General features: G+C 38.1%; 4 protein-coding genes across 4 annotated transcripts in view; all 4 read left to right on the forward strand.

Moving 5' to 3' along the window:
• The window catches only part of LOC114473655 (synaptic vesicle glycoprotein 2C-like), a 43,376-nt gene extending 42,818 nt beyond the window's left edge, over nucleotides 1-558 (forward strand). The window contains exon 7 of the mRNA XM_028463416.1: nucleotides 551-558. Coding sequence (XP_028319217.1) covers nucleotides 551-558 — 8 coding nt within the window. The remainder of the gene's footprint in view (nucleotides 1-550) is intronic.
• Nucleotides 559-4,676: 4,118 nt separating this feature from the next.
• LOC114473598 (proteinase-activated receptor 1-like) lies at nucleotides 4,677-8,686 on the forward strand. Its single transcript, XM_028463330.1, is given in 4 exon segments — nucleotides 4,677-4,808; nucleotides 5,334-5,749; nucleotides 5,751-6,372; nucleotides 6,375-8,686. Coding segments are annotated over 4 exon segments (1,323 nt in total). The 5' UTR covers nucleotides 4,677-4,735; the 3' UTR covers nucleotides 6,587-8,686.
• A 1,477-nt stretch (nucleotides 8,687-10,163) lies between these two features.
• LOC114473606 (proteinase-activated receptor 2-like) lies at nucleotides 10,164-12,465 on the forward strand. Its single transcript, XM_028463340.1, has 2 exons — nucleotides 10,164-10,320; nucleotides 11,203-12,465. Exons 1-2 carry the CDS (start codon nucleotides 10,251-10,253, stop codon nucleotides 12,267-12,269), a joined length of 1,137 nt encoding a protein of 378 aa, XP_028319141.1. The 5' UTR covers nucleotides 10,164-10,250; the 3' UTR covers nucleotides 12,270-12,465.
• A 2,689-nt stretch (nucleotides 12,466-15,154) lies between these two features.
• f2rl1.2 (coagulation factor II (thrombin) receptor-like 1, tandem duplicate 2) lies at nucleotides 15,155-18,787 on the forward strand. The gene is made up of 2 exons (XM_028463338.1): nucleotides 15,155-15,279; nucleotides 17,342-18,787. Exons 1-2 carry the CDS (start codon nucleotides 15,201-15,203, stop codon nucleotides 18,430-18,432), a joined length of 1,170 nt encoding a protein of 389 aa, XP_028319139.1. The 5' UTR covers nucleotides 15,155-15,200; the 3' UTR covers nucleotides 18,433-18,787.
• Nucleotides 18,788-27,217: the final 8,430 nt, after the last annotated feature.

Genomic DNA, 27,217 nt, shown 5'->3' on the forward strand with positions numbered 1-27,217 from the left:
CATTTAGTGTACTTTTAGCGTCATTTAGTGTATTATTAGTGTCATTTAGTGTACTTTTAGCGTCATTTAGTGTCATTTTGTGTACTTTTATTGTGTTTTTTTCATTGTTTTGTGTATTATTGGAGGCTTGGAGTTATGTTGTTTCTTTTTTGGAAACTTTTTGTGTACTTGTGTGTTTTTTGTGTGTTTTAATAATATACTAATACTAATATTTTTGAAGTCATTTTGTTTATTTTTGTAAAACATTTTTTGTGTATTTCAGTTTCAGTTTTTGTCAGTTTTTATATCATCATCATTTAGTGTATTTTTTAGAGTGATTTAGTGTTTTTAGTGTGTTTTTTGTGTTTTTTTTTATCATAATTTTTTGTATATTTGGAAACATTTTGTGTATTTTTCTTGTCGTTTGTGTATTTTTGGTTTTGTTTTGTTTGTTTTTTGTCTGTTTTTTTTCATTGTTGTTGTTTCTTTTTTGTAAAATCACACACTTTCCTCTCTAACTTCGTTACATTCTGGTTTTAAAATGAACCTCCGTATTTCTTTCATGTCACAGATCAATAACGGGAGCGGCTGTTTTTGGCCCTAACGTCGTACTGGTTGAGGACCACTGCTATACTGGAGTAGGAATCTCTTGCATTAAGGGCCCCAGAAAACCTGTGTGTTCGATCTTAATGACAGATTGATGTTGGCAGTGTGTTACATTAGTGTGAGTGTTAAACTCTTTCTCCATCACTACCAGTAGATCATGGGACAGTAAAGGAAACGATCCTCTGGTGCTGTTGAGCTTTCAGAGACGTTATCATCTCATGCTGCAGTTCCTCTCTTCTCTTTAGGGCTTCACACGCCTTTCCGGCCTTTGTTTTTATCTTTTTTAGTTTCCTGCCACAGTGACCAGTTTATTCTGCTCACATTCAAACCAACAGGCTGAGGATCAGTAGTTCCACAGTTTAGATACATTTCTAGGGTTATGATAGGGGTGTCGTTCAGGGGCCAAATACAAAGTAGTTTAATCTTAAGTGGGCCGCAGATTTTAGGCTGGAAAATGAGTTTTTGTGACCAATTTTTATTTAATTTTGAGAAATTATGTGAAATAATTGGAGAGAGAAAAACATTCTTTGAACATTTTGGGATTTAAAATGACTGCAGTCATGTGATAAAATAATGGGGAAAATTGCCATCCTCCAAATATTGTTGTGTTTTATTAAATTTGTGTATGTAGAAGAGCTGATATATCTACAACTGAAATATTTGGTACTTTACACAATGATTCATGTTTTTTTTGTCATTTTTTACTTTCTCCTGCGGACCGAATTGGATGATCTAAAGAGCCAAATTTGGCCCACGGGCCTTGAGTTTGACACGTGGGTTAAAAAACAACGGTAAACTACTTGGTATAAGGACTTTATTTTCCCATTAAAACTGTAAAACGGACTTCTGAATGCACTCAGGCACGTGTCTACAGGCATTTGGTTAATGCTAGCTAATGCTATGCAAAGTTAATGCTAATGCTAGGCTAATGTTAATATTAATATTAGGCTAATGCAAGCTAATGTTAATATTTGGTTAATGCTAACTATTGCTATGCTAAGTTAATTCTATCGCTTGGCTAACGCTAACGCTAGCTAATATTAGGTTAATGCTAATGTTAATTCTAGGTTAATGTTAACAATATGCTCATTGTCATTTAAAAAGTAAGAACAATTAATTTAAACTGGCCAATAATGGGCATGACAAATGGTGAATGTGGTTAAATTGGCAAAAATAATCATGAAATATGGTGAAAAGAGGTTAAAAATGACAATAATGGGTCAATATATGTGACAATAGGTGTAAAAGTGGTGGAAATGGTTTATAAGTGATGAACGTGTCTGGAAAGTGGAGAAAATGTGAAGAAAAATCATTGAGATGTGATGTAGAAGTGACAGAAATAGGAGAAATGTAGCAAAAATACATTAAAAGGAGCAAAAATATGGCAAGAAAAAGTGATGAAAATAGGTTAAAATATGGAAAGTTTTGTGTAGATGCAGAAAAATGGTAAAAATAAACAAAAATGGGCTTCAAAAGTTTGTTGAAGGCATCTAGTGACCCCAAGGTTGAGAACCCCTGATTTAGATAAAACTTCAAAGGAAAGCGAGAGAAGAAAAACATGGAGGGAGGGATGTGGATGTGGATGTGAACGCTCTGACTCACTGCATGTCCTACACACACACACACACACAAACACACACACACACACACACACATGGACCAGACTAAACCCACACACACACACACACACATGGACCAGACTGAACCCACACACACACACACACACACACACACGGACCAGACTGAACCCACACACACACACACACACATATGAGCTCATGCTTCAGTGAAACTAAAGACGTCTGAAGATCAAATGAACGATCGTGAACATCCAACACCATCCAACCAATACGAGCCTCACATGGTGTTTGTGTCCAAATAAGGAACACTGTGAGAATCTGACCAAAAGCACATGGACACATGACTTCTGACATCACTTCCTCTTCTTGTCATTTTACATAATGTCTGTTTCCATGGCAACACACTTAGCAAATTTCCGTAGGTGGTTTAAGCATCTGTTTTATTTCAAAGTCCTTCTTAAAGCTGATGAGAACATAAACACATGTAGGCCTCATAGATCAATAACTCAACGATCAGATTGATTAATAATAATAATTATTAAGTTTAAAAATGATGTAAAAGGTAGAAATTTGTCGCTCGAATTAAATTAGGGTTTGGGTCAATTATGATTGTAATCGCATAATTGATAATTAATTACAAATTACACTGTAATTATAATTGGAAAATTCTGCCACTGTTGTAATTGTAATTGAATTGTAATTGAGTTCAAATAATTGACTTTTTAATTGTAATTGGTGTAGAAATTTGATAAAAACTGTGATTTACAATGTAAATAAACCCAGTAAAACACACACACCAAAAATATGAATACCAATAGTGTCATTGATTAGGAATCCTCATAAGGTAACCAAGAGATAAGAAACGAATTAAATGATAGATAATATTTATTACTGTCATTAGAGATGCTAACAGAAAGCTAGCACAAGAGGAAATTAGGTTATTTAGTAAAAGCTCAATAATTATGATTCATTGTAATTGAATTTTAGTATTTAAGAACATTATTGGAATTGACTTTCAGGGAAAAATAATAATTGTAGTTTTAATTGTAAATGGAAAAATTGCTGGTCAACATAATAGTTATTGAGTTATGTAATTGAAAATGTAATTGAAAATGTAACTGAAAATGTAACTGAAAATGTAATTGAAAATGTAATTGAAAGTGTAATTGACCCAAACCCTGCTCGAAAGTTTATTAGGCTCCATTTGTTGGTAAAGTGTGCTGCATTGCATTGTGGGTTGTGTAGTTTTTACTTCATTCTCACTGTTTGCCCCAAAAAAAACTCTGACAAAGTGACACATTTCTGGTGTTTTTAACTGAATATTTCAGTAAAAACAATGTTGGATGTTTATTTTGGGGGTTTGCACAAAAATATGTGAAATGGAATGTGTGGTGGAGTGAGGAGATATCACTGGGAACACTGGGAACAAACCAGAACAAAAATGGAGTCACACCAATCACTGTCCTCCTCGTCTGGAGAAGAAACACAAGAAATCACAGAGAGAATGAATAAAAGCACTTCTATGGATCCATCTGCAGCGGGGGTTCTCAACCTTGGGGTCAGGGCCCCATTTGGAGTCCAAGACACTGGGAGGAGGTCACCAGAAACTAAGAATATTAAAAAATCATAATAATTAAGCCCATTTTTGCTTATTTTTACCATTTTTCTGCAACTCCACCAAACTCTCCATATTTTAACTTATTTTCATCACTTTTTATTGCCATATTTTTGCTCCTTTTAATGTATTTTTGCTACATTTCTCCCATTTCTGACACTTCTACATCACATTTAATACCTTTTCTGCACATTTTCTTTACTTTCCAGACATGTTCAGCACTTATAAACCATTTTCACCACTTTTACACCTAATGTCACATATATTGACCTATTATTGTCACTTTTAACCTCTTGTCTTTGCCCACTCTAATTTACAACTTTTAACCAATTTCTGTGGTTTATTTTATTGTATTTTATTTTTACATATATTCTGGTGATTTTATTTTGAAAAATTGCACTCACATCGGTTCCACTCGACGGGCACGGGAGTTGTGTGCATGAGACCCAACCACTGATTAACTGTTGTGTGTCCTGGCTCCGCCCCCAAAGCCAGCCACGCTACACCACTCACTCACACGTGCTGTCCCTCAGAGAGCCACAGGTTGTTCTTTCTGTCAAACTTTACAGAGACACAGAATACTGAGATCTGTCAGTGGTGTCTCTATAGAATCCTCATGGGTGGAGTTTACATGTTCTCCTAGCAGGCTACACTATGTGCAGTGATGGACTGGTTTCCTGCTGTGCATTCTGGGTAAACTGGGATGATCTCCAGAGTCCAGTTTGTTTTCACCGCCCACTTCTGCTCTGCAGCTGGACTGTGTGAAAACATGTTGTGTTGGTTTTTGTGGGTACACAGTGTTTGTGGACGTGTAGCAGGAAGGTGACGTCAGAGCACAGGAATGTGGCCTCTGATTGGTGGAGAGAGAGGACTGGGAGCTCCAGCCTCAGAGGCAGGAGCAGCAAAGAGCAGCAAAGAGCAGCAGGAGCTCAGTGCAGTGTGTGTGTGTGTAAGCATGTTTTCAGCTGAGTGTGTGTCCGTGCTGCTGCTGTGTGCGTGTGCTGCTGCTACAGCCACGATCAATAACAGTAAGTCATTATTTGCGTGTTTTTGTTGTCATTTTGTGTTTTTGTGAAAACTCCGTTGCTATTATGTGTGTTTTCTGGTCATTTTTGGGTATTTTGGTTGAAATAGTGTGTATTTTTGTTGTCTTTTGTGTGTTTTTGGAGTTACCTTTCATCTTATAGTTGTTGACTTTTTGTTTTTGGAGTCAATTTGTGTATTTTTTTTGTCTTTTGTGTGTTTTTGGAGTAATCTTGTGTGTCATAGTTGTTGTTTTGTGTGTTTTTGAGAGATTTTGTGTATGTATTTATTTATTTTTTGAGTTCTTTTGTGTTTTTGGAGTTATCTTGTGGTCGTTTTGTATGTTTTAGTTGAGCTGGTGTATATTTTTGTTCTTTTGTGTGTTTTGGAGTCATTTTGTGTGTTTTATTTGTTGTTTTGACATTTTGTTGTAATTTAGTGTGTTTTAGTTGCTGTTTTTGTGTTTTTAGAGCTGTTTTGTCTATTTCCCCGCCCCCTAATTACCATCTTCTTCTTCTTCTTCCTCCTAGGCACGCCCCATTTGAGGACTTTCGTGTTGTTCTCCAGCTCAGTAACAGATGAACCTCTGAACCTGGACCTTCTTGATCTCTACGACAGAACCAACGAGTCGTCCAGGTTCCGTGTGAACGTGACGCATCACGGTCATCCTCAGTTCTCTGAAGAGGCATTGCTGTTCCTGAGCGGACCCGTGTCCACCATCTTCATCCCGTGCTTCTACACGCTGGTCTGCGTGGTCAGCATCCCCATCAATGTGTGCGCCGTGCTGGCGTTCGCCCGCGGTATCCGCCCCAAGAAGCCAGCGGCCATCTACATGCTGAACCTGGCCATGGCTGACCTGCTCTTTGCTATGCTCCTCCCCTTTAAGATCTTCTACCACTTCAACGGGAACAACTGGAGGTTGGGTTCTGTGCTGTGCCGCGTGGTTCACGAGCGCCTTCTACTGGAACATGTACTGCTCAGTGCTGCTGATCGCGTGCATCAGCGTGGACCGCCTCCTGGCCGTGGTGTACCCCATCGACTCGCTGACGTGGAGGAGGCCCAAACACGCGGTGACGGCGTGCGCACTCATGTGGACAGTGTCGTTGGCGGGTTCCGTTCCTCTGGTGAGCTCTGAGCAGACGACGTTTCTCCAGCAGCTCAACATCATCACGTGCCACGACGTGCAGCACGTGGAAAACGTGGCCTGGCTGAAGGTCTACTTCCTGTTCCTGTGCAGCGCACTCTTCTTCCTGCCGCTTCTGGTCACGCTAACGTCCTACGCTAGGGTCCTCTGGTCACTGTGTCGCATCCCTAAAGGCGTAGCAGGAAGTTCCCGTAGGCGGAGACGAGCGGTGGTGATGGCGCTGACGGTGCTGCTCATCTTCCTTGTGTGTTTCATGCCCACCAACGTTCTGCTGTTCGTCCACTACCTGCTGTTTAGCACCAGTGTGGAGACGAGCCGGGAGACGCCGGACGGATCCTACGCCGCGTATCTGGTCTTCTTGTGCGTAGGGAGTCTGAACTGCATCCTGGACCCACTGGTTTACTATTTTGGCTCCTCCCAGTGCCAGAACAACTGTCCAGTCTGCTCACGTGTCAGAAGAACAGCGACAGGAACAAAATCAGCCACTCGTCCTCGGACTCCTGCAGCAGGTCCAGCAGCAGAACGTTCCTCAAGTCCAGCCGCACGGAAAGCTCCAGAACCAACGGATCAGATGCTAAAGCTGATGCTAACGCAGTGAGAGAAAACCTCCACAGTCAGTACAGGAAACTGTTGGTCTGATGCCATTTACACCAGGGGTGTTTAGTTCAGGGGCCAAATATACAAAGTAGTTTGAAGTCGGCTTCTGTCTGAACTTTTTTGGACAAAAACGTGTATCTTTGGCCTAACGTTTATTTTTATCACCTAACTTGCTGCAGTTGATGTCCATATGTTATTTCATATGTCATTTCTGCTTTTATAGCCTTCCCTACTGAGAATTGGCTTTATATTTAATGTCAATCTCTGGGATTTTTTGGGCGAATAAAGATTTCTGTATTTAAAACATGATTTATTGTCACTCAGTATCTTATTTTTCCAAAATTTCACATCATCTGTAATCACCGGACACAACATTTGTAGACGCGGTGAAAGCTTCTGCTAACACTCTTGCTGCTCGGATCAAGCTGCGCCTCCCGACAGGAGAAGAATTTTCCTTTTACCGCGTCATTCCCATTGACTTTGTATGTATTCTGGTCACACCAACATTTTGTGACACGTCCGATGGTGACGCAGCATAAGTTTCCTACTTCAATCGTGAAAAAAAAATAGCCATGTAGGTCATGTAGAAGCTTAGAGAAACGTGATTTGTTGCAAGTGGTGCGATCTTTAGAGAAAAGAGATGGAGTAGAAGTGAGCCACAGACTTTTGGGCAAAAACGAGCAAATGTAATTGTTTTTATTTAATTGGTTAAGTTATTTGAATAATTTCAGGAAAATGTAGTTCTTTGATCAATTTGAGATTTAAAATTACTGCAGCCATGTGACAAAAAAGCGTGGGAAACTTGTGAATCTCCAAATATTGTGGGAGATTCATTGAATTTGTGTATTTAGATATCTGAGATATCTACAAACTGAATTGTTTGATAATTTAGAAAATAATTTAATGTTTTTGATTGTCTTTTAAATTCTGCGGGCCAAATTGATGGTCTAAAGGGCCGGATTTGGCCCCTGAGTTTGACACGTGTTTGACACGTGACCTCCTACTTTACACAGGAAGTGTCTTATGTCAAACTCAAGGCCCAAGCTCTGTATTACACAGCTTCTCAACATGTGGGTCAGGACCCAAAAGTGAGTCACGTAGCCATTTTCAGTACTAGAGAAAGGAAAACGCCTCTGATTTTTCTTTTTTATGAAGGAAAATTTTTACATTTTTGTGAAAGTTTTTTTCTCATTGTTTGTAATTTTTTGGTGTTATTTAGTGCAATTTTTGTATTTTTTAGTTGACATCTTTAAAGGCTTCAGTCTGTGCAGCAACCATTTCAGGTTCTTTCCAAACATCCTCATATTTACATTGTTTTGTCTTTGTTTTATGTACTTTGTCTTTTTTATGTTTCAGTTGTAGTTTAGTGTCATTTTGCTGTTCTGTGTATTTATTATTGTTGTTGAGTCATTTTTGCTATGTTTTTTGTAGTCTACATATTTCAAGGTTTTTACTGACAGGCTGTGCCTCATTTTGACATTGTTTGTTCCTGTTTGTGAATATTTCTTTCCTATCTTTGTGTATTTTTGTTCTCATTATGTGTGTTTTTGGAGTAAATGTGTGTATTTTTGTGTATGTTTCTGTCATTTTTTTGTGTTCACTTTGGGGGGCTGCACAAAATGAGACTGAGAGCCGCGTGTGGCTCCTGGGCCGCCTGTTGTCCAAACATGTGTGATGTCATTTCAACAGCTCGTCATGTGATTATCGGTGTATTTTTGTTTAAGTTCAAACACTCACAGACTTGTTGACAGAATTATTTCGACGTATTAATTTTGGGTCCCAAAGCCATAACAGTTAAGAACCACTGGTGTATGACGTCATGGGTAAGAATGTACCAAAGTGTTTGATAAGAGTGCATTAGATGTTAATGTTTTAGTTTCCTGTGTATCTCTTTGCTTTTTTTAAACTTTGAATTCAAGCACTTATGATATTTTAAAAAGCTCTGATGTTACTTTATTCACTTTGTGGTGGAACTCTGTGCTGATGTATTAAAGCTCAACGCTGCCCTCTGCTGGTAGTGATTCAAACTGAAGCTTTACGTTTAAATGTATTTTTACTAAATAATGAAGAGAGAAAAGCATCAGCAGCAGGTGAATAAATGCTCATGTTGTTTTTCACTGATAAATAAAAAGAATCTCTGAGTCTGAAGTCCTGATTATTGTCAAAAGTGGAGTTAATTAGTTAAATTAGTCCATGAGTGGGTTTGTAACAGAGAAGAGAACTTTTATCAAGAGGAGGAGTCACAAAAGTCACATTAAACAACAATGGAATTTGTATTTTTACTGTTTTATTTTTGTATATTTTTCTGTTTATTTGTATATTTTTGTGAATTTGTAATTCTTTAAAGTCATTTGGGTACTTTTGCAGTCCTTTTAGATATTTTTCAGTATTTTTGATATTTTTGTAGTGGTCTTGTGAGTTTTAGAGTCACTTTATTAATTTTTGCTCATCTTTTTGATTTTTTTTTTTTATTATTCATTTTTGCAGTTGTTTTCTGTGTTTTTTGAGTAAATTTGTGTATTTTTTGGCCCTATTGTATATTTTTCTGTATTTTTTTAGTAGTCTTGTTGTGTTTAGAGTCTTTTTATCAAATTTTGCTGTTGTTTTGGATATTTTTCTTTATTTTTGTAGTTTTTCTGTGTTTTTGAGTATATCTGTATTTTTTTGCTCCTTTTGTGTATTTTTTCTGTAATTTCGTGCGTTTACCTTGGAAATTAATCGACATTAACGTGTGTGCAACAGATTTTGTCCTAAATCATAGGATTATGATTCATGTCGTATTTCTAATGTTATATTTTGAATCACGTGAAGCGCCATCACGTGCTTGCTCTACCGGTAACGCCATTGGTCGCGCTGTCCCGGCTTCAACATATAGTTGCGCTTCTATACCGAGTTTAACGGTAAAGAGACGCAATGACTTGTGGGGGCCGGTGGTGTGTTCAAGGACAGCTCGTAAAATACTATCACATGACGGCGATCGTCATGTTTTTGTGTTTTGTTTTCGATTCTAATTTTGTTTTGTTTGTCAAATCTGTTATAAAGAACAAATTAATCTATAAAATTAGATCAAACTAACCATATTGCAGGATTTCATCAAATATACTATTGACACATTATGCTTGTGTTTAATAATACATAATAATCAAAACTATGGCACATATTAACTGAAAATGTAAAGCCAGTAGAAAATATTAAAAAAAAAAAAAAAAAAAAACAATACACTGCTACAGTTAAGGACACTACTATTACTGTGATAAGTTTAATAAGACTTTAGCACCGCCCCCAACAAGCCTTTACCGTTCATGCTCGAATAGACGCGCAGCATTATTTTGAAGCTCGGATAGCGCGACTATGGAAATGTGAAGCCTGGATGGCGTCACCACAGTCATACACTGTCTATAAAATATGATCAATAATAACAAGGAGCTCTTTATTATCTTTAAGCCATAATTTCTCTCTGTAAAGATAATCATACATTCATTTTATTTAATCCATTCATTCAATGATTCTTCAATCTTTTAAAAGGCTTCATTTCTCACTCTGACGCAGTGTGGACGCACGTTTCCACCGGTTACGCACGGTCACCTGACCCAGTGACGTAGCACAGGTGTGAACCCCCACCTGCAGGAGGTAGAGGTGGAAGTGCCAGTTGAAGTGCAGACGGACTACGCCCTGGGAAGGTTTGAGCAGAGCGCGTTCAGCGGACATGGAGCAGAGGACGAGGAGCCTTTGGCTGCTTCTGCTTTTCTGCTGCGTGCGCGTCTGTGCGTCTGATGGTGAGTTTCGCACTTGTTCACTATTGTGTGTCCGTGTTGTGTGGATTAAAGTAAATGTTGAACCACCGTCAGGATCTCGAGGATTCTCTCTGAAGTCTGTGCGTAAAGCAGCGCAGGCGGTGGTTCCTGCTTTTACGCACGAAATAAGTCCAGTGTTGTTGTTTCAAAGCACCAATAAAAAGCTTAAATATGAGTCCGTGCATGCCTCACATGTATATTTCTATATTAAGTGTATTTTTGGTGTCATTTTCTGTGTGTTGTGCAATTTTTTCTCATTTTGTGCGTTTGAGTTGTGTTTGTTTTTCTTGTATTTTTCCTTTTCATTTGTGTTATGAGTCATTTTTGTGTTTGTTTGTTAATTTTTCTGTTATTGTGAGTGTTTTCTGTTGTGTTGTATATTTTTTAATATCATTTTGTGTACTTTTGTTCTCATAATGTATATTTTTGGTGTTATTTTGTGTGTATTTCTGTTTTCATGTGTATTTTTGTGCTGTTTTGTGTATTCTTAGTGTTTTGTGTATATGTTTCTGTTATTTTGTGTATTTTTGTTATCATAATGTCTGTTTTTTAGTAAATGTGTGTAAGTTTACTGTTCTGTGGTGTATTTTTCTCTCCTTGTGTGCATTTGATTTGTTGTGTCGTCCTTTTGTGTATTTTCCCTTTCATTAGAGTTTATTTGTTTGTGAAAATGTGTTTTTTAGCTGTGATTTTGTAATTTTTTCTCTTATTGTAAGTGTTTATTGTTGTTGTTTTGTATATTTTTCTATCATTTTGTGTACTTTTGTTCTCATTGTGTGTTGTTTTGTGTATATTTCTGTCATTTTCTATCTTTTTGTGTTTGCTTTGGGAGCTGCACAGAATGATGATGAACTCTTGTTGTAGATCCAGATGAAACTCGAGGCTTCGGAGGCACTGAGACCAACGATGGCGTGTGGGTCAGCTCGGAGGGCAAGAGGGTCCTCAGCAGCGGTTTAACCACCGTCTTCCTGCCCATCGTCTACATCGTGGTGGTGGCCGTGGGGCTGCCCACCAACGCCCTGGCCTTGTGGGTCTTCCTGTTCCGGACCAAGAAGAAGCATCCGTCCTCCATCTACATGGCCAACCTGGCGCTGGCCGACCTGCTCTTCGTCATCTGGGTCCCGTTAAAGATCGCCTACCACTTCAAAGGTAACGACTGGATCTACGGCGAGGGTCTGTGCAAGGTTCTGGTGGCGTTCTTCTACGGGAACATGTACTGCTCGGTGGCGTTCATCGCCTGCATCAGCGTGCAGCGCTACTGGGCCGTGGTCTACCCACTGTCCCAGCGCCAGAGGAGCACCTGCGTGGCCACGTCCATCTCCCTGGGCGTCTGGGTCCTGGTCTGGGTCTGCACGGTGCCGCTGTACCTCTACGACCAGCAGGTCTACCTCACCAACCTCAACATCCGCACCTGCCACGACGTGACCCGGCCCAGCCAGGTGAAGACGGCGGCGGGTTACTTCCTCGCCATGGCGACGCTGGGTTTCGTGGTGCCCACCGTGGTGTGCGTAATCTCCTACGTCCTGATGCTGAAGGCCCTCAGGAACACCATGGAGGACCCGGCCATCGCTAAGAAGCGGCACAAGGCGGTGGTTCTGATTGTGGTGGTTCTGGTGATGTTCTTGGTGTGTTTCACCCCCAGTAACGTGATGCTGATGGTGCACTACGTGCTGCTGCTGGGCGGCGCCGAGGACAACCTGTACGGCTTCTACGTGACCACGCTGTGCCTGGCCAGCCTCAACAGTTGCCTGGACCCCTTTGTCTACTACTTCATCTCTGAGGACTTCAGGGAACACGTGAAGAACACGTTCCTGTGCAGGAGCGAGCGTACGGTAGAGAGGATGAGGGTGTCCTTCAGCGCGCTCAAATACTCCAAGAAGAGCAACTCGTACACGTCGAGCTCAGCCAACACGCAGAGCACCGACTGCTAGTGAGGCAACGTGAGGCAACGTGAGGCAACGTTCATCTGAAGGACTTTTCTCTGCTGATCTATTTAACTGGGATGTAAATGATTAATGTGTGTTTTTTAAAGTGAAACTGAACTTTGAAAAAGTGAAAACTTCGTCGTGGTTGAAGATACAAATCATATTTTTTAAATTTGTGAATAAAACAAACTGACAAAATCTACTTTTCCTCCTCTGAGCTCTTATTGGTCACAAGACCACAGGAAAAGTCGTTATAAATGTCATCCTAACGTACGTAAATTAATTTACTAAATCCATTATTTATTTACTTTTTCCCTTTTCCAAAAAATGTGACACTTTTTTATTTTTACAGACTTTAGCTTCTTTTTAACAATAAATATCCATTTCTCCTAAATTTTGTCTAATATTTACAAGTTATTTTTGATACTTTTGTTCAATTTATGTTTTTTGTTTTTGTCACGGCAAATTTGCGATTGACCTCATTTGGAGACATGATTTATTGCTCTGGTTGAATGATGGAGTCCAGGCGAGGCATTGATGATTTTTTAAAAAAGATTTATTATAAAATAAAATAAAAAGGAGTAAAAAAGAAGCTTCCATCTGAAAGAATGAAAGGCAAAAGGCTCCTGGCAGAGCAAAAAGGCAAGACCCACTCTAACTAACAGTTTCACAGCTTAAGCTTTTATACAGATAACAGAAAAGTTCCACCCTGAGGTGAGGAGAAGGAGGGAGTCAGATGCCCAACAGTGGAAACATTTGAGGATGATGAAGACGTGTATATTATGAGGAAGATTGGGCGCCACTCTTATCTATCCTTGATAGTGTGTGTGTTCGTGTATATCTGCACCAGATGATGCATTGTGAACAGAATGTAAAATGGTTTGGGACCAGCTTCAAGACAAAACTTAAACATCCCCTTTTCAAAATAAAAGCATCTATTCTTGTCTTCCATTAGTTGTTTTTTTTTTTTTAAACTCTCTTATTTTGAAGTTTACAGGAAGTTTAGTCAATAGCACAATGGAGGGTCTCTGAAAATATGTGAAATGTCGGAAAGAAATGTTTTTACGTTTTATGTTTTATGGATGAAATGAGCACATGTTGATATTCTACTTGGTCACTTTTTCACTTCAAATGTTTCCCTAACTTTCAAAGTAAAGGTGGAGAATCAACAGAGATATTTAGCCTCAGTGTGAACAAGGTTTTTAATGTTGTAGGTTCCAGATGCATCTTGGGAAACTTGGAAGTATACTTCAGTGGGAACGTTCACCATCCTAATCATACTATAGTATATACAGTAGACAGTATATACTATAGTATACACAGTAGACAGTGTATATACTATAGTTTACAGTAGACAGTATACACTATAGTAGACAGTAGATACTATAGTATACAGTAGACAGTATACACTATAGTATACAGTAGATAGTATATAATATAGTATACAGTAGACAGTATATACTATAGTATACAGTAGACAGTATATACTATAGTATACAGTAGACAGTGTATATACTATAGTATACAGTAGACAGTATATACTATAGTATACAGTAGACAGTATATACTATAGTATACAGTAGACAGTGTATATACTATAGTATACAGTAGACAGTATATACTATAGTATACACAGTAGACAGTGTATATACTATAGTATACAGTAGACAGTATATACTATAGTATACACAGTAGACAGTGTATATACTATAGTATACAGTAGACAGTATACACTATAGTATACAGTAGATACTATAGTATACAGTAGACAGTATATACTATAGTATACAGTAGACAGTGTATATACTATAGTATACAGTAGACAGTATACACTATAGTATACAGTAGACAGTATATACTATAGTATACAGTAGATAGTATATACTATAGTATACAGTAGACAGTATATACTATAGTATATAGTAGATAGTATATACTATAGTATACAGTAGACAGTATATACTATAGTATATAGTAGATAGTAAATACTATAGTATACAGTAGACAGTATATACTATAGTATATAGTAGATAGTAAATACTCACTGACTTTGTAGTGGATAGTACGTTTACAACATCCTTTATCGTTGTCATAGAAACACAAACACACACCTGTTATTCTTTATCTGACTAAAGCAGTCGTTTTTTTTTTTTTAAAGCTGCGGTTGTAAAGATATCCTGTTTTAATATATTTGCATGTCTGAAGATTTGCATTTAGTGAATGGTAAATGGTGAATGGATAGGATTTATATAATGCTTTATCTCTACACTGAAGTAGTCCCAAAGTGCTTTAATAATAAAATCTAGAACATTGCTGATTAAAATCTAACTTATAAATGTTTATTTTTTAAAAAATTCATTTATTTATTTATCTAAATTATTTTTACACAGTTCCAGAAATATGTTGGAAGATTCCAGGAGCTTCATCCTTCATTTCAACATGTAACAGGAAATAAATACTAAATCAAACCTTTGCTACATGATCACATCTCCACTTTAAATATCATAAATAACAGTTTATTCCCGGTGATATACTGTATATGTGAAATTATAGTACAAACTATTTCCAAAGTCATTGTCACTTAGAAAGACAGAAAGGTCTGTGTTTTTATTTGTATTTCAAAATATGTGGCCCACTAAACAGGGCTCCACGACCCTCATTGGGTCCCGCCCCACCAGTTGACACACAGGTGCTTTAGGGAATGTTGTCCACTAAGTATCACAGTCAGACCAGTAGGACCAGTATCACTATCTGAATCTTTCAATCTGATTTCTCGGTTTCCCTGTTTTACTGAAACCATGTGACGTCACGGGTCCCACCTTTACGCGCGCGCCTCTGGTGACGCAGGCGCGCACAGGTAGTCTCGGGGCGTGTCCTTGTGTCCCTTGTGTAAAGGCTGAGGTGAAGTGGTCCAGGTTTCTTGGAGCTGGAACAATCATGGCCTCAGCCCGGGATTTAACGCGCACCGCGTGCGTGTGGCTGCTTTTGTGCTGCTCGTGCGCGTCAGGGATCAGCGGTAAGATCTGTTTTTAACTCTGATTATTGGTGTTTTTCTGTTTGATGGTTTCCATGAAGTGGAAATGTTTACGCAGGGTAAAGCAGTAAAGGATCGGTTGGTTGGTTCTGAATCTTCTAAATGATAATTATTTATTCATTAACTTTATAGGAAAGAAAAAACAAAACAACTCGTTAGTTTGATCTGATCAATACATTGAGTTTACTCAGGCTGCTGGTGTCCAATGTAAGGAGGGCGGACCAAATCTGGCCTCCCACAGAGCCTGTGCTCGGTCCTTCTTCATGTAAACGACTCTGAAACAAAGCGTCACAAAAAGCAGAGAATTCAAATGTTTTACAGCAGAGTGGGGGACTTTAATCACAGATGTGAGGGTCACATGATCAACATTCATGTCAGCATTAGAATAATGACCAATCAGAGCATTAATTAAAGAGAATTGTGGGGTTTTGGAGTCATTTTGTATATTTTGGTTATAATTTTGTGTATTTAGTTGTGTTTTGTTACCCCGCCCCCTCCCCCGCCCCCTGGTATTTGTGTGTTTTTGTTCTTTTTTACATCAGTCAAGCTTTAATCTTTATACTGAAAATAAATACATAATTACATAATCATTCTTACGTTCCCACATGCTGTTATGTTTAAAAAAACAGTATATTTTCATATTTCCAGAGCGTGTGAGTCTAGAACCAATGCATATCTGTGACTAATCATCAGTGATGTGAACAGTCTATGTTCATAGCTCTAAGCTGATCACGTTACAGGGAGCTGAGACATATGCTAAGTAGTTTACTGAAGATGTTCCAGACCCAAACACACACTGACTATTTAGAGGAGCTGACATGTCCACCAGATAGGATGTATAGCAGATCTATTTCTATATTTCTATAGAGTGGGTGGAGCTTATTACTATACCATATTTACCTTTCTATGTGATGGAGTTCCTGATATATTGGAAGATGAACATGGAAGAAACATAAGGACACACCCCTCACTATATTGTTCATATCTCAGAAAAAATATTCATCAGATCAAACTAAACATTTACAGTGTGAAAATTAAGTAATTGGTCAAAAATTTCCAATTTTTTTCGAGACTGAAGTGCGTGGACTATTTGTTGAAATGACTTGTAGGATTTAGTTTTTCATGAAACCATCGTTTTTTTAAAAGGTTTCAGTTGTAATCACTGGCTGCATTTCTAAATCGCAAAATCTAAATAGCACAATAACGGAAATATGGCTAAAATGTTTTTACACTTTCACGAGGAGGAATTTTAGATGTTTCGATATTGAAATGTGTCGCAAAAGCGCCATGGAAACACTTTTTTTCTGAAGATACACGTCACAGATCATGACGTACCTGGTCACATGACCACACATGACGCGGTACGTGTGGACAGAAGAGGTGACCCAGACATTTCTCAGCGTTATAGTTTATAATTATTAGTGCCACATTAGACGTGAAACCACAAAAGAGTGTTTTAAGGAGGTTTGGAGCGTACGTCTTTCTGCGGCAAAGTCTCACGGGATGAAATTTTACAGGAGTTACGAGGCTGCAAAATAACGTTAAATGGAAACGCGTTCAATGCGCAATTATACATTTTCGACATTTAGAAATATCGCTTTTATTTTGCTAAAATTTGTGATGGAAACCCAGCTTCTATCAGGGTCCCCACGGTCATGAAATTCCTGGAAAAGTTATGGAATTAAAGAAAAGATTTTCCAGTATTTTAACTGTTTTGGAATATATATAAATATATTGAATGTGTTAATAACATATGTTAAACCCCAAAGATGTGAAGCGTTATCTCAAAGTGAAAGTGCTGCACAACGACAGCATCGTTGAGCAGGAATCACACGATCTCACAAGTTCACGCAAACTCACTCATTTATAAAACTGTGCGTAGGTAAGTCCCCTCAGCTGGCATACGCTAACAACCAGGAAATGCACACGCAAAAAAAGATCTTAGAACTAAAGTCATGGAAATTTGGTAATACGTTTTGTTAAAGTTTTGAAAATCATTGTGAAAAAAGCGTGGGAACCACGTTCTAATGTTCTGTGGTTTCAGGTAAAGGTCGTGGTCACTTTGGGGAGAGGGACCCTCAGCAGTCGGACCGTGTGGTGGTGGACCAGGCGGCGGTGCAGACCCTGCAGAGTCCCCTGACCACGGTTTTCTTCCCGGTCCTCTACATCCTGATCTTTGTGGTGGGGCTCCCGGCCAACGGCATGGCCATCTGGGTGTTCCTGTTCAGAACCAAGAAGAAGCACCCGTCCTCCATCTACATGGCCAACCTGGCGCTGGCTGACCTCCTCTTCGTCATCTGGCTTCCGTTGAAGATCTCCTACCACCTGGACGGGAACGACTGGGTGTTCGGCGAGCCGCTCTGCAAAGTCCTGGTGGCGTTCTTCTATGGGAACATGTACTGCTCGGTTCTGTTCATCGCCTGCCTCAGCGTGCAGCGCTACTGGGTCGTAGCCCACCCGCTGTCTCAGCAGAGGAAGAACAATAAGGTGGCGGTGGGGGTGTGCGTGGCCATCTGGGCGTTCATCTGGGTCACCAGTACACCACTCTACCTCTACCAGCACACGGCCCGGCTGAAGGAACCCAACATCACCACCTGCCACGACGTCAGCATCATCCACGACCCGGAGAACCCGTTCGACTCCGTCCGCCTCCCGTTCTACTACTTCCTGTTCATGGCGCTGGCCGTGTTCCTGGTTCCGTGCGTGGTCATTGTGGTGGCGTACGTCCTGCTGCTCAGAGTTCTGGGGAACTGCATGGACGACAACGCCGCCTCCAAGAACCGCCACAAGGCCGTGGTTCTGATCGTCCTAGTGCTGGTCACGTTCCTGGTTTGTTTCGTGCCCAGTAACGTGATGCTGGTTCTACACTACGCGCTGCTGAAAGAGGGCGTGGTCAACAACGGCTACGGGTTCTACACGTCCACGCTGTGCCTGTCCAGCCTCAACTGCTGCCTGGACCCGTTCATCTACTACTTTGTGTCGGAGGACTTCAGGAACCACGTGAAGAACACGCTGCTGTGCAGGAGCAGCCGCACCGTGGAGAGGATGAGGGTCTCCTTCAGCTCCATGAAGTACTCCAGGAAAAGCAAGTCCTATGTGTCCGACGGCGGGACCACGCAGAGCAGCTCCTGCTGAGCGAGAACCGCGGGTTGAGAAACCCAACAGACTCTGACTGAGAAAGAGAAGAGAACTTCTGATTGGTGCTACAACAAGAAACATGTTTTTATTTGCACACCTCAGACGTTAAACTCAACGTACCAAACGTTTAAAAACTCTCTTTATGAACAACTTAATATGAAATGATTAGAAGACGTGAAGTTTTGCTTTTTTTTGTTTGATGTTTCTAACCACTATGAACCTTTTTACTAAACATTGATTTTTGTTCATTTTGTTCGCTTCATTTTTAATATTTCTATCCATCCATTTGCCCCCGCACAGACTTCCCTCTCCCCAGTCACATTCTGAATACTTTTTTATAGTTTTTTTGGAGTAAATTTGTGTATTTTTGTGGTCCTTCTGTGTATTTTTTGTAATTTTGTATGTCTTTAAAGTCATTGTGTACTTTTTCTGTTCTTCTGTATATTTCTCTGTATTTTTGTAGTTGTTTTCTGTGTTTATGGCATATATTTGTGTATTTCTGTGGTCCTTTTGTATATATTTCTGTATGTTTGTACTAGAGTTGTGTGTGTGTTTTTGGAGTACTTTTGTGTTTTGTTTTTTTTGTGTTTATCCATCTACAGTATTTTCAGACCCACTTGTTCCTGTATTTCAGGGTCACGGGGGTCTGCCGGTGCCCACTTCTGACTCACCCTGGGCGCTAGGCGGGGGTACACCCTGGACAGGGCGTCACTCATTCATTTTTTGTATTTTTTGTAATTTTGTACGTCTTTAAAGTCATTTTGTTTTAGTTTTTTTGCCGTTACATATTATTTTCTGTGTGTGAGAGAGAGACGGACACTTGGGAAAGTCTCGATAGAAGAATCTCACAGGACGTCGCATGAATATTTATTGTCAAAGTTTATTTTATTTTGTTTCTTGGAACTTTGACCACGTGTTCAATACAACAAATTTAAACCTGTACATTCATCTTTTAATTAGTGCTGAATTAATTGTGATTAAATATACTGAAGATATCATATGTTTAGGTTTCATTCATACAGACAAACTTTTTAGGAAATTTACTTTGATCTGACAACACGCCCCCTGTGGCCGGATGGTGTAAGGACACACGTGTGTGTGTGTGTGTGTGTGTGTGTGTGTGTGTGTGTGTGTGTGTGTGTGTGTGTGTGTGTGTGTGTGTGTGTGTGTGTGTGTGTGTGTGTGTGTGTGTGTGTGCGCGCGTGCGTGCGTGCGTGTGCGTGTGTGTGTGCGTGTGTGTGTGTTCATTATTAATGTTTGATTTTATCCAACGTGCCAAAGTTGTTTAAAAGCTGTGATAATGACTGCATGTTATTTTTTAAATAAACAGAAGCGACTGTAGGTGTGGTTTCTATGATACTGACTCATGTTTCACGTCTGCTGAGTCATAGTGTTTACGTCGTTCTGCTCAGCAGGAAACGGTGAGACTGACATGTGGAAACATGTGGAATGTATTAAAGTCTAGTGAAGCTCGACCTGCTGCTACTAGTGCTGCTAGTGCTAGTGCTGCTAGTGCTAGTGCTGCTACTAGTGCTGCTAGTGCTAGTGCTGCTACTAGTGCTAGTGCTGCTGCTAGTGCTAGTGCTAGTGCTGCTACTAGTGCTAGTGCTGCTGCTAGTGCTAGTGCTGCTGCTAGTGCTAGTGCTGCTAGTGCTAGTGCTGCTACTAATGCTAGTGCTGCCACTAGTGCTAGTGCTGCCGCTAGTGCTAGTGCCTCCACTAGTGCTAGTGCTGCCGCTATTGCTAGTGCTGCTACTAGTGCTAGTGCTGCTACTAGTGCTAGTGCTGCTGCTAGTGCTAGTGCTGCTACTAGTGCTGTTGCTGCTAGTGCTGCTGCTAGTGCTAGTGCTGCTACTGGGGCTGCTAGTGATGCTAGTGCTGCTAGTGTTACTAGTGCTAATGCTGCTGCTAGTGTTACTAGTGATGCTAGTGCTAATGCTGCTGCTAGTGTTACTAGTGCTAATGCTGCTGCTCGTGCTGCTAGTGCTAATGCTGCTGCTAGTGTTACTAGTGATGCTAGTGCTAATGCTGCTGCTAGTGTTACTAGTGATGCTAGTGCTAATGCTGCTGCTAGTGTTACTAGTGATGCTAGTGCTAATGCTGCTGCTAGTGTTACTTGTGCTAGTGCTGCTGCTAGTGTTACTTGTGCTAGTGCTGCTGCTAGTGTTACTTGTGCTGCTGCTAGTGCTACAGATCAGAAATGTCGTTCACGTCTGTGTATTGTGTAAATTTCATAACCTTACTGGTTTTTTTCTGTCATTTTTTAGTTTTGGGGCCATTTGTGTGTATTTTTTGGAGTCTTTTCTGTATTTATGTTGTCATTTTTGGTATTTGGAGTCACTTTTTATCCTTTTTTGTCTATATTTGTTGTCTTTTTTTGTATTTATCTATCTTTTTGGAGTTTTTTTGTGTTTTCATAGTCATTTTTTTATCTTTTGCCAATCATATTTTAGAACCAGTTCCTCATAGAAACACCTTTTTGACCTTGGGTTTTTCTTGGAACGTGAGACGTGATGCAACATGTTTACAGGATGATGTCAACAGTTTGTCATTCCACTGGTTTCACCTTGAAAACTGGGAGGCAGTGTTCAGACAGCTGGGTTATAATGCATTATTGTTATTGACAACAAATATACATGAAAATTACTACAGAAATACAATATGATGAGAAAAATACACAAAATGACTCTAAAATGACTGAATGACGAATATGTAAAATTACTCTTAAAAACACACAAAATGACATGAAAAAAATCAAAAACTGAATCCAAAAACAACAAACAAAATATTAGAGAAATATATAAAAAATGACCCAAAAAAAATGCGTAAAAATATACACAACAAATACAAAACTAGGAAAGGCCTGTATGTGGAAGTGGAATACGTAATTGAAAATTGCCAAAAACAACAACCTGTATCTGGATTTGTTGACAATTATATAATGCAGGAAAAACAGAAGACTAATCCTGGTCTTAAATATGACCTTGAGTGAAGGTCAAGGTCACACATTGAAAGAAAATGTGGTTCAATGGTACCAGTCTGAGCACTGGATCTCAATTTGTGGCCAAGTTTTAGGGAAAAAGTTTTTTTTTGTTTTTGTGACGTCATGAACTTTGATCCCCACTTTGTACTGGTAGGTCACACAGATTCATGTAATTAAATAAAATACTCCAATTGACATGAGCTTTTTATAAATATAAGCATCAAACTTCTACGATAAATATTTGTAGAGATATGGAAAAATCAGATTTTTGACTTTGACATTTTGGCTCCAAAAAAAGGTCGACTGCACATCCTTGACATTGTCCCTATGAGATGACATACGTACGTGTTATTACTGCTGTATTAATAAAGTAGGAGGAGTTATAGGACAAAGCAAGTTGCGGAAGAAAAATAATAAGAATTCCTACAATTGAAAATTGCCAAATACAATGAGTGAGAAATATACAAAACTGCAACAAAATATGGATTAAGACAAGAAAAATACACAAAGTTAAAAGAAAATTTGTTTTATAATATACAAAATGACGACAGACAAAATGACCTAATGACTCCAAAAACAAGAACAAATGCACATAAACTTAGAGAATTATTGTATTTATAAAATGACACAAATATGCTCACAAATATACAAAGTGAGTGAAAAATTTATAAAACCGTGACAATAATATGCAAAAAACACTCAGATTGGTTATTATTGTAAATACTGACATGAATGTTGATCATGTGACCTTCAGGTAGGTGTGTGTGTGTGTGTGTGTGTGTGTGTGTGTGTGTGTGTGTGTGTGTGTGTGTGTGGGGGGGGGGGGTAAACTGTTGGCTGTGTATGTGTTTGGCCTGAAGATAAGGGTTGTGTCTTAATGTGTGTTCACTACACACACACGCACACACACACACACACACACACACACACACACACACACACACACACACACACACACACACTGAGAACAGGTTTAATGAGGTCAATGATTGCCGTGAAGTGTTGTATTTCCTTTTGTGTGTGCGCTTAATGCTGCAGTGTGTGTTTGCTCTCTACACAACATTACACACACACACACACACACACAGAGCCTGAAACTATGAGTCTGTCTGTGTTTCACTAGCTATGATTTATTAACCAATGGTTTTATTAAAAACAATGATCTCATATTGCAGGAATGTGACTGATTCAAGGGTCACATGATCAACATTCATGTCAGCATTAAAATAATGATCAACAGGAAACAGTTTGTGTTGTTCTATATTTTTAACGTCACTTTTTATATTTTTCTTTTTTGCTGTTGTTTGTTGTCTTTTATGTTTTTTTTGTGTCCTTTTGTGCATTTTTCTGTCATTGTTTTGTGTTTTTGGCCTTATGTTTGTTGTCCTATAGTGTATATTTGATAAACTCATACATTTTCAGTCTTTTTTGTTGTCAGTTTGGTTTTTTTTTATTGTTTGTGCATTTTTGTAGTCCTTTGTGTATTTTTCTGTCATTTTGAGTGTTTTTTGGAGTCATTTTGGGCATTTTTGTTGTCTTATTTGGTATTTTGAGTCCTTTCTGATCATTTTTGTTGTCCTTTCATCTTTATTTGTTCTCCTTTTTTGTATTTTTCTCCCTTTTTGTCTATTTTTGGAACCATTTTTGTTGTCACTTTGGGTTTTTGCAGCCACTTGGGGCCATTTTTGTCAATTTTGTTGCCCTTCTTTGGGGTTTTTCTGTCATTTTGTCTGTTTTTGGAGTCATTTTTGTTGTCACTTTGGATTTTTTGAGTCATTTGTGTATTTTTTCTGTCAGTTTGTTCATTTTTGTTTTCCTGTTTTGTTTTTTGGGGCCATTTTTGTTGTTACTTTGGGTTTTTGCAGCCATTTTTGTGTATTGTTGGAGTCCTTTGTGTATTTTTGTGTAATTTTGTTTGTTTATTGAGTCATTCTCTCTATTTTCTATTTTATTTTGTTGTCATGTTTGGTGTTTGGGGTCGTTTTTGATTATTTTTATTGCCCTTTTGTCTGTATTTGTTGTCCTTTAACATGTTTTTCTGTCTTTTTGTCTGTTTTTTCGGGGGCTGCACAGATTTAGATGGTCTCCAGTTTCCCATGCCTGTCACACTAATTAAGACAAATACATTTAATGCATTGTTTTTTAACTGTTTTACTTTGAAAAACCAGAAGGAAGCTGTTGGTGGTATTCTCATTAGGATTATCTGGGTGTGGTCATTAGTCCAATCAGATCCAGGTGTGCTGTGTGTAGTGTGCTGCTGTGTGTAGTGTGTAGTGTAGTGTGCTGCTGTGTGTAGTGTGCTCCTGTGTGTAGTGTGCTGTGTGTAGTGTGCTGTGTTGTGTCTGAATGGAGCTGAAACTTTCACTAATGGATGAACTGGTGGATATACTGGACACAGACTGGAGGTCATTAATAGATGAACTGGAGTCTCAGTAAGTCTTCCTTTATTTATTCACCTTCTATAGTTCTCGTGTGTTTTTAAAGGCAAAATTATGCCAAAATCCTTCAAATCAACTGAATAAAAAGGCCAAAATGTTCCAAATGTACCCTTTGTGTCTTTGACAATTGTTGTTGTACAAACATGAAATTACACACGTGTGTAGTGGAAGGTTTGAGGGTTAATATGATATGTTCACTGTTTAGTTAATATTCAGCTTTTAAGTTTGGAGTTTCTCTATTTTATCACAGGCACAGGTGGAAACGATTCAGCCTGTTGCCATGGTTACTCTTTGGTTAACAGTTTCTTTAGTTTTAATGCAGTTCAATGCAACTTTATTTATAAAGTCGTTGCAGGGCAACATATTGAGTTTATGTTTCAAAATAAATTGTATTTAAGCTTTATTTCAAACTTTTGCTTCATTTTCCCTTAAACTTTTTATGGAAATACAATGTTTTTATTATTTTTAGTGTGTGTGTGTGTGTGTGTGTGTGTGTGTGTGTGTGTGTGTGTGTGTGTGTGTGTGTGTGTGTGTGTGTGTGTGTGTGTGTGTGTGTGTCATCTTTTGTTTTCAACACTCGCTGTCTTCTCAGTGTGTAAGTGCAGAGAGGTTATGTACTTCCCGTCTTTCCTCCTGTTTCCACTCAGGTGTTCATTATCTCCTGATGACGCTCCCTCACTATGTCGGTGAGTGTTTGCAATGGCATTGTAATGGATTTTAAGAAAAAAAACTCCTAAAAAAATACAACATGACAAGAAAAATACACAAAATGACTAAAAAAAACCCCACAAAACACAGTGAAAATATACAAAATGACCATTGAAATATGTGAAATTACTCTTAAAACACGTAAAATTACAATGGAAAAGAAATGACAAAATTAATCCAAAAACAACAAATGCAAATAAAATTAGAGAAATATTTACAAAATACAAGTAAAAATGTGCAAAAATTTGCAAAACAACAACAAACACAAAATAAGAGAAAAATATACAAAACTGTGACAAATATATGCAATTCATGTTTGAAGTTGACTTGTAATGAATTATCATTATTAATTATTAAGAAATATCTAAAATAACTCGTAAAAACACACACAATGACTGATTTATTTCTCACACCAGCTTTACTCTGTGGATCTTTTTAATTGCTAACATGTTTATTTTTTGTCTCATATCTGCAAAGGAAACTTTCTATATAGATTGTATCATTTTTTTGTTTGCATGGTTTTGTGTGAATAGTTTGAGTCATTGTTGACTTTTATAGAAACACCTTCACAGCCTCAGGACGTGAAATAAACATTGTGAGTAATAGTGAGTGTTGTTATTGTTTGTCACGTCTCTGCAGGACGGTTTAAAGAATCATACGTCATTTAGTTTTTTGTTTTTTTTTCTTTTTCTTCTCATTTTCTGTGTTTTTGTCCTTTTGTGGATTTTTTTGAGTCATTTTATGAACTTTTTTGTCAAATTTACAAGTAATTTTGTGCATGTTGGTCATACTGTGTTTTTCAAGGCATTTTTTGTTTTTCCTCATCTTGTGTGTTTTATGAGGAATTTTGTTTTGTGTATTTTTCTGTCACTTTGTGTATTATTGTGGTAATTATTTATTGTTTTTTGGAGTCATTTTTTTTGTCGTTCAGTTTTTCGAGTAATTTTTGTATTTTTAGTATTTTTGTCCATGTTTGTTGTCAAAATGTGTTTTTTTGTGTAATTTTTTTTTGTCATTTTGAGTATTATTTGTTTTTATATTTGGATTTATTTTTCCATCACTTTGTTACATTATTGTGGTCGTCTGAATATTTTTTCAGATTTTTTTCTGTTGTGGGGTTTTTTTGGAGTCTTTTTTTTAATATTTGTATTCATTGTGTGTGCTATTGTGATCATTATGTACATTTATTTCTCATTTGTGTCTGTTTTTGTTCTTTTGTGAGTTTTTTGCAGTCATTTTGTGTATTTTTGTTGTCAAAAATATGTATGTTTGAGTAATTTGGTGTATTTTTTTTAATGTATTTCTGTCTTTTTTGTGTTGTGGTACTTATTTTTTAATTTTTAATTTCCTCATTTGTGTTTTTTTTGGTAAGGTTTTGTAGTCATTTTGTGTATTTTTGCCGTCAGTGTTTTTCGAACCATTTTGTCATCTTGTGTGTTTTGTTAGTAATTTTGTCCATGTTTTTTATGTATTTTTTCTGTCACTTTGTGTGTTATTGCAGTGATTTTGTAAATTTTTTCTTATTTGTGTTTTTGTTCTTTTGTGGGGTCATATTTGTTGTTAAAATGTGTGTTTTTTCGAGTAATTTGGTGTATTTCTGTTTTTTTGTGTGTGTGTTCTGGAGTCTCCTTGTGTGTTTACTTTGGGGGGGGGGGGGGGATGATGCTGCATAAATATAGAGCGAACTAGTTCTGCCGATTCCTTCCGTTTGCTCTAATGTGTATTTAACTTTTTCTGTCTGTCTTAAGCTTAAACAGGGAAGTAACGTTTACTGTTGCACACATGCTTCATGCATGAGACGGTTTGTTGCATGTTTCTGTGGTAAAGTGTTTATGGGACATGTTGTCAGAACGACTGATGTGTTCATTCACATGTACTATATCATAATGTTATTATTATGACTCTATCCTACTCTGGTTCATATTTAAATAACACATTTCAAACTGAGGAAAATGTCTGTGTTAACATGAATAAAGGTTCAAATGGAGCCGTTTATAGCTGAGATTATACAGAATATTACAGCAGGGCAACAGTTATCACTCATTTTACTGGCTAAACTAATACATTAAATAAAAACAGCTCCAAATATATTGAAACAAACATGCGTATTTTATCTGCAGACGTGTCTGAGTGAAAACTAAAGAGTTGAGAAACAGACTGCTGTGTTTTGGGTTTCTAAAGTTAACTCGAGCTTTGCTGTTTTTCATCATTTTCGTTGTCCTTTTGTCACTATTTGTTGTCCTTTTTTGTTTTTTTCTCTCATATTGTCTGTTTTAGTTGTCACTTTGGCTTTTTGCTGCCATTTCTGTGTATTTTTGGAGTCGTTTGTCTATTTTTCTGTCATTTTGTGTATTTTTTTAGTCCTTTGGTCTATATTTGTTCTTTTGCTTATTAATCTGTTTTTTTGGAGTAATTTTTGTTATTATTTTGAATTTTTGTGCTCATTTTTGTGCATTCTTGGAGTACGTTTTGTATCTTTCTGTCATTGTGTGCTTTTTGAGTCATTTTGTACATTTTTGGCTTTTATTTTTTTGTCCATATTTGTTGTGTTAAAACTCAGTAAAAGCGTTGTGTCCCCTGGTTGAGACACAGACTGCTATATTTTATATGTTGTATGTTTTTAGAGTCATATTTGTTGTCATTTTGTCTGTCT

The sequence above is a fragment of the Gouania willdenowi genome, chromosome 12 (assembly GCF_900634775.1).
Source record: "Gouania willdenowi chromosome 12, fGouWil2.1, whole genome shotgun sequence".
In the NCBI taxonomy this organism is placed as follows: domain Eukaryota; kingdom Metazoa; phylum Chordata; class Actinopteri; order Blenniiformes; family Gobiesocidae; genus Gouania; species Gouania willdenowi.

Excerpts from the sequence above, each read along its gene's own strand:
- f2rl1.2 (XM_028463338.1), top strand. The coding sequence starts at position 15,201 with ATGGCCTCAGCCCGGGATTTAACGCGCACCGCGTGCGTGTGGCTGCTT. Across the intron at positions 15,280-17,341 it reads GTGCGCGTCAGGGATCAGCG|GTAAAGGTCGTGGTCACTTT; the intron begins GTAAGATCTGTT and ends CTGTGGTTTCAG.
- LOC114473606 (XM_028463340.1), top strand. The coding sequence starts at position 10,251 with ATGGAGCAGAGGACGAGGAGCCTTTGGCTGCTTCTGCTTTTCTGCTGC. Across the intron at positions 10,321-11,202 it reads GCGCGTCTGTGCGTCTGATG|ATCCAGATGAAACTCGAGGC; the intron begins GTGAGTTTCGCA and ends CTCTTGTTGTAG.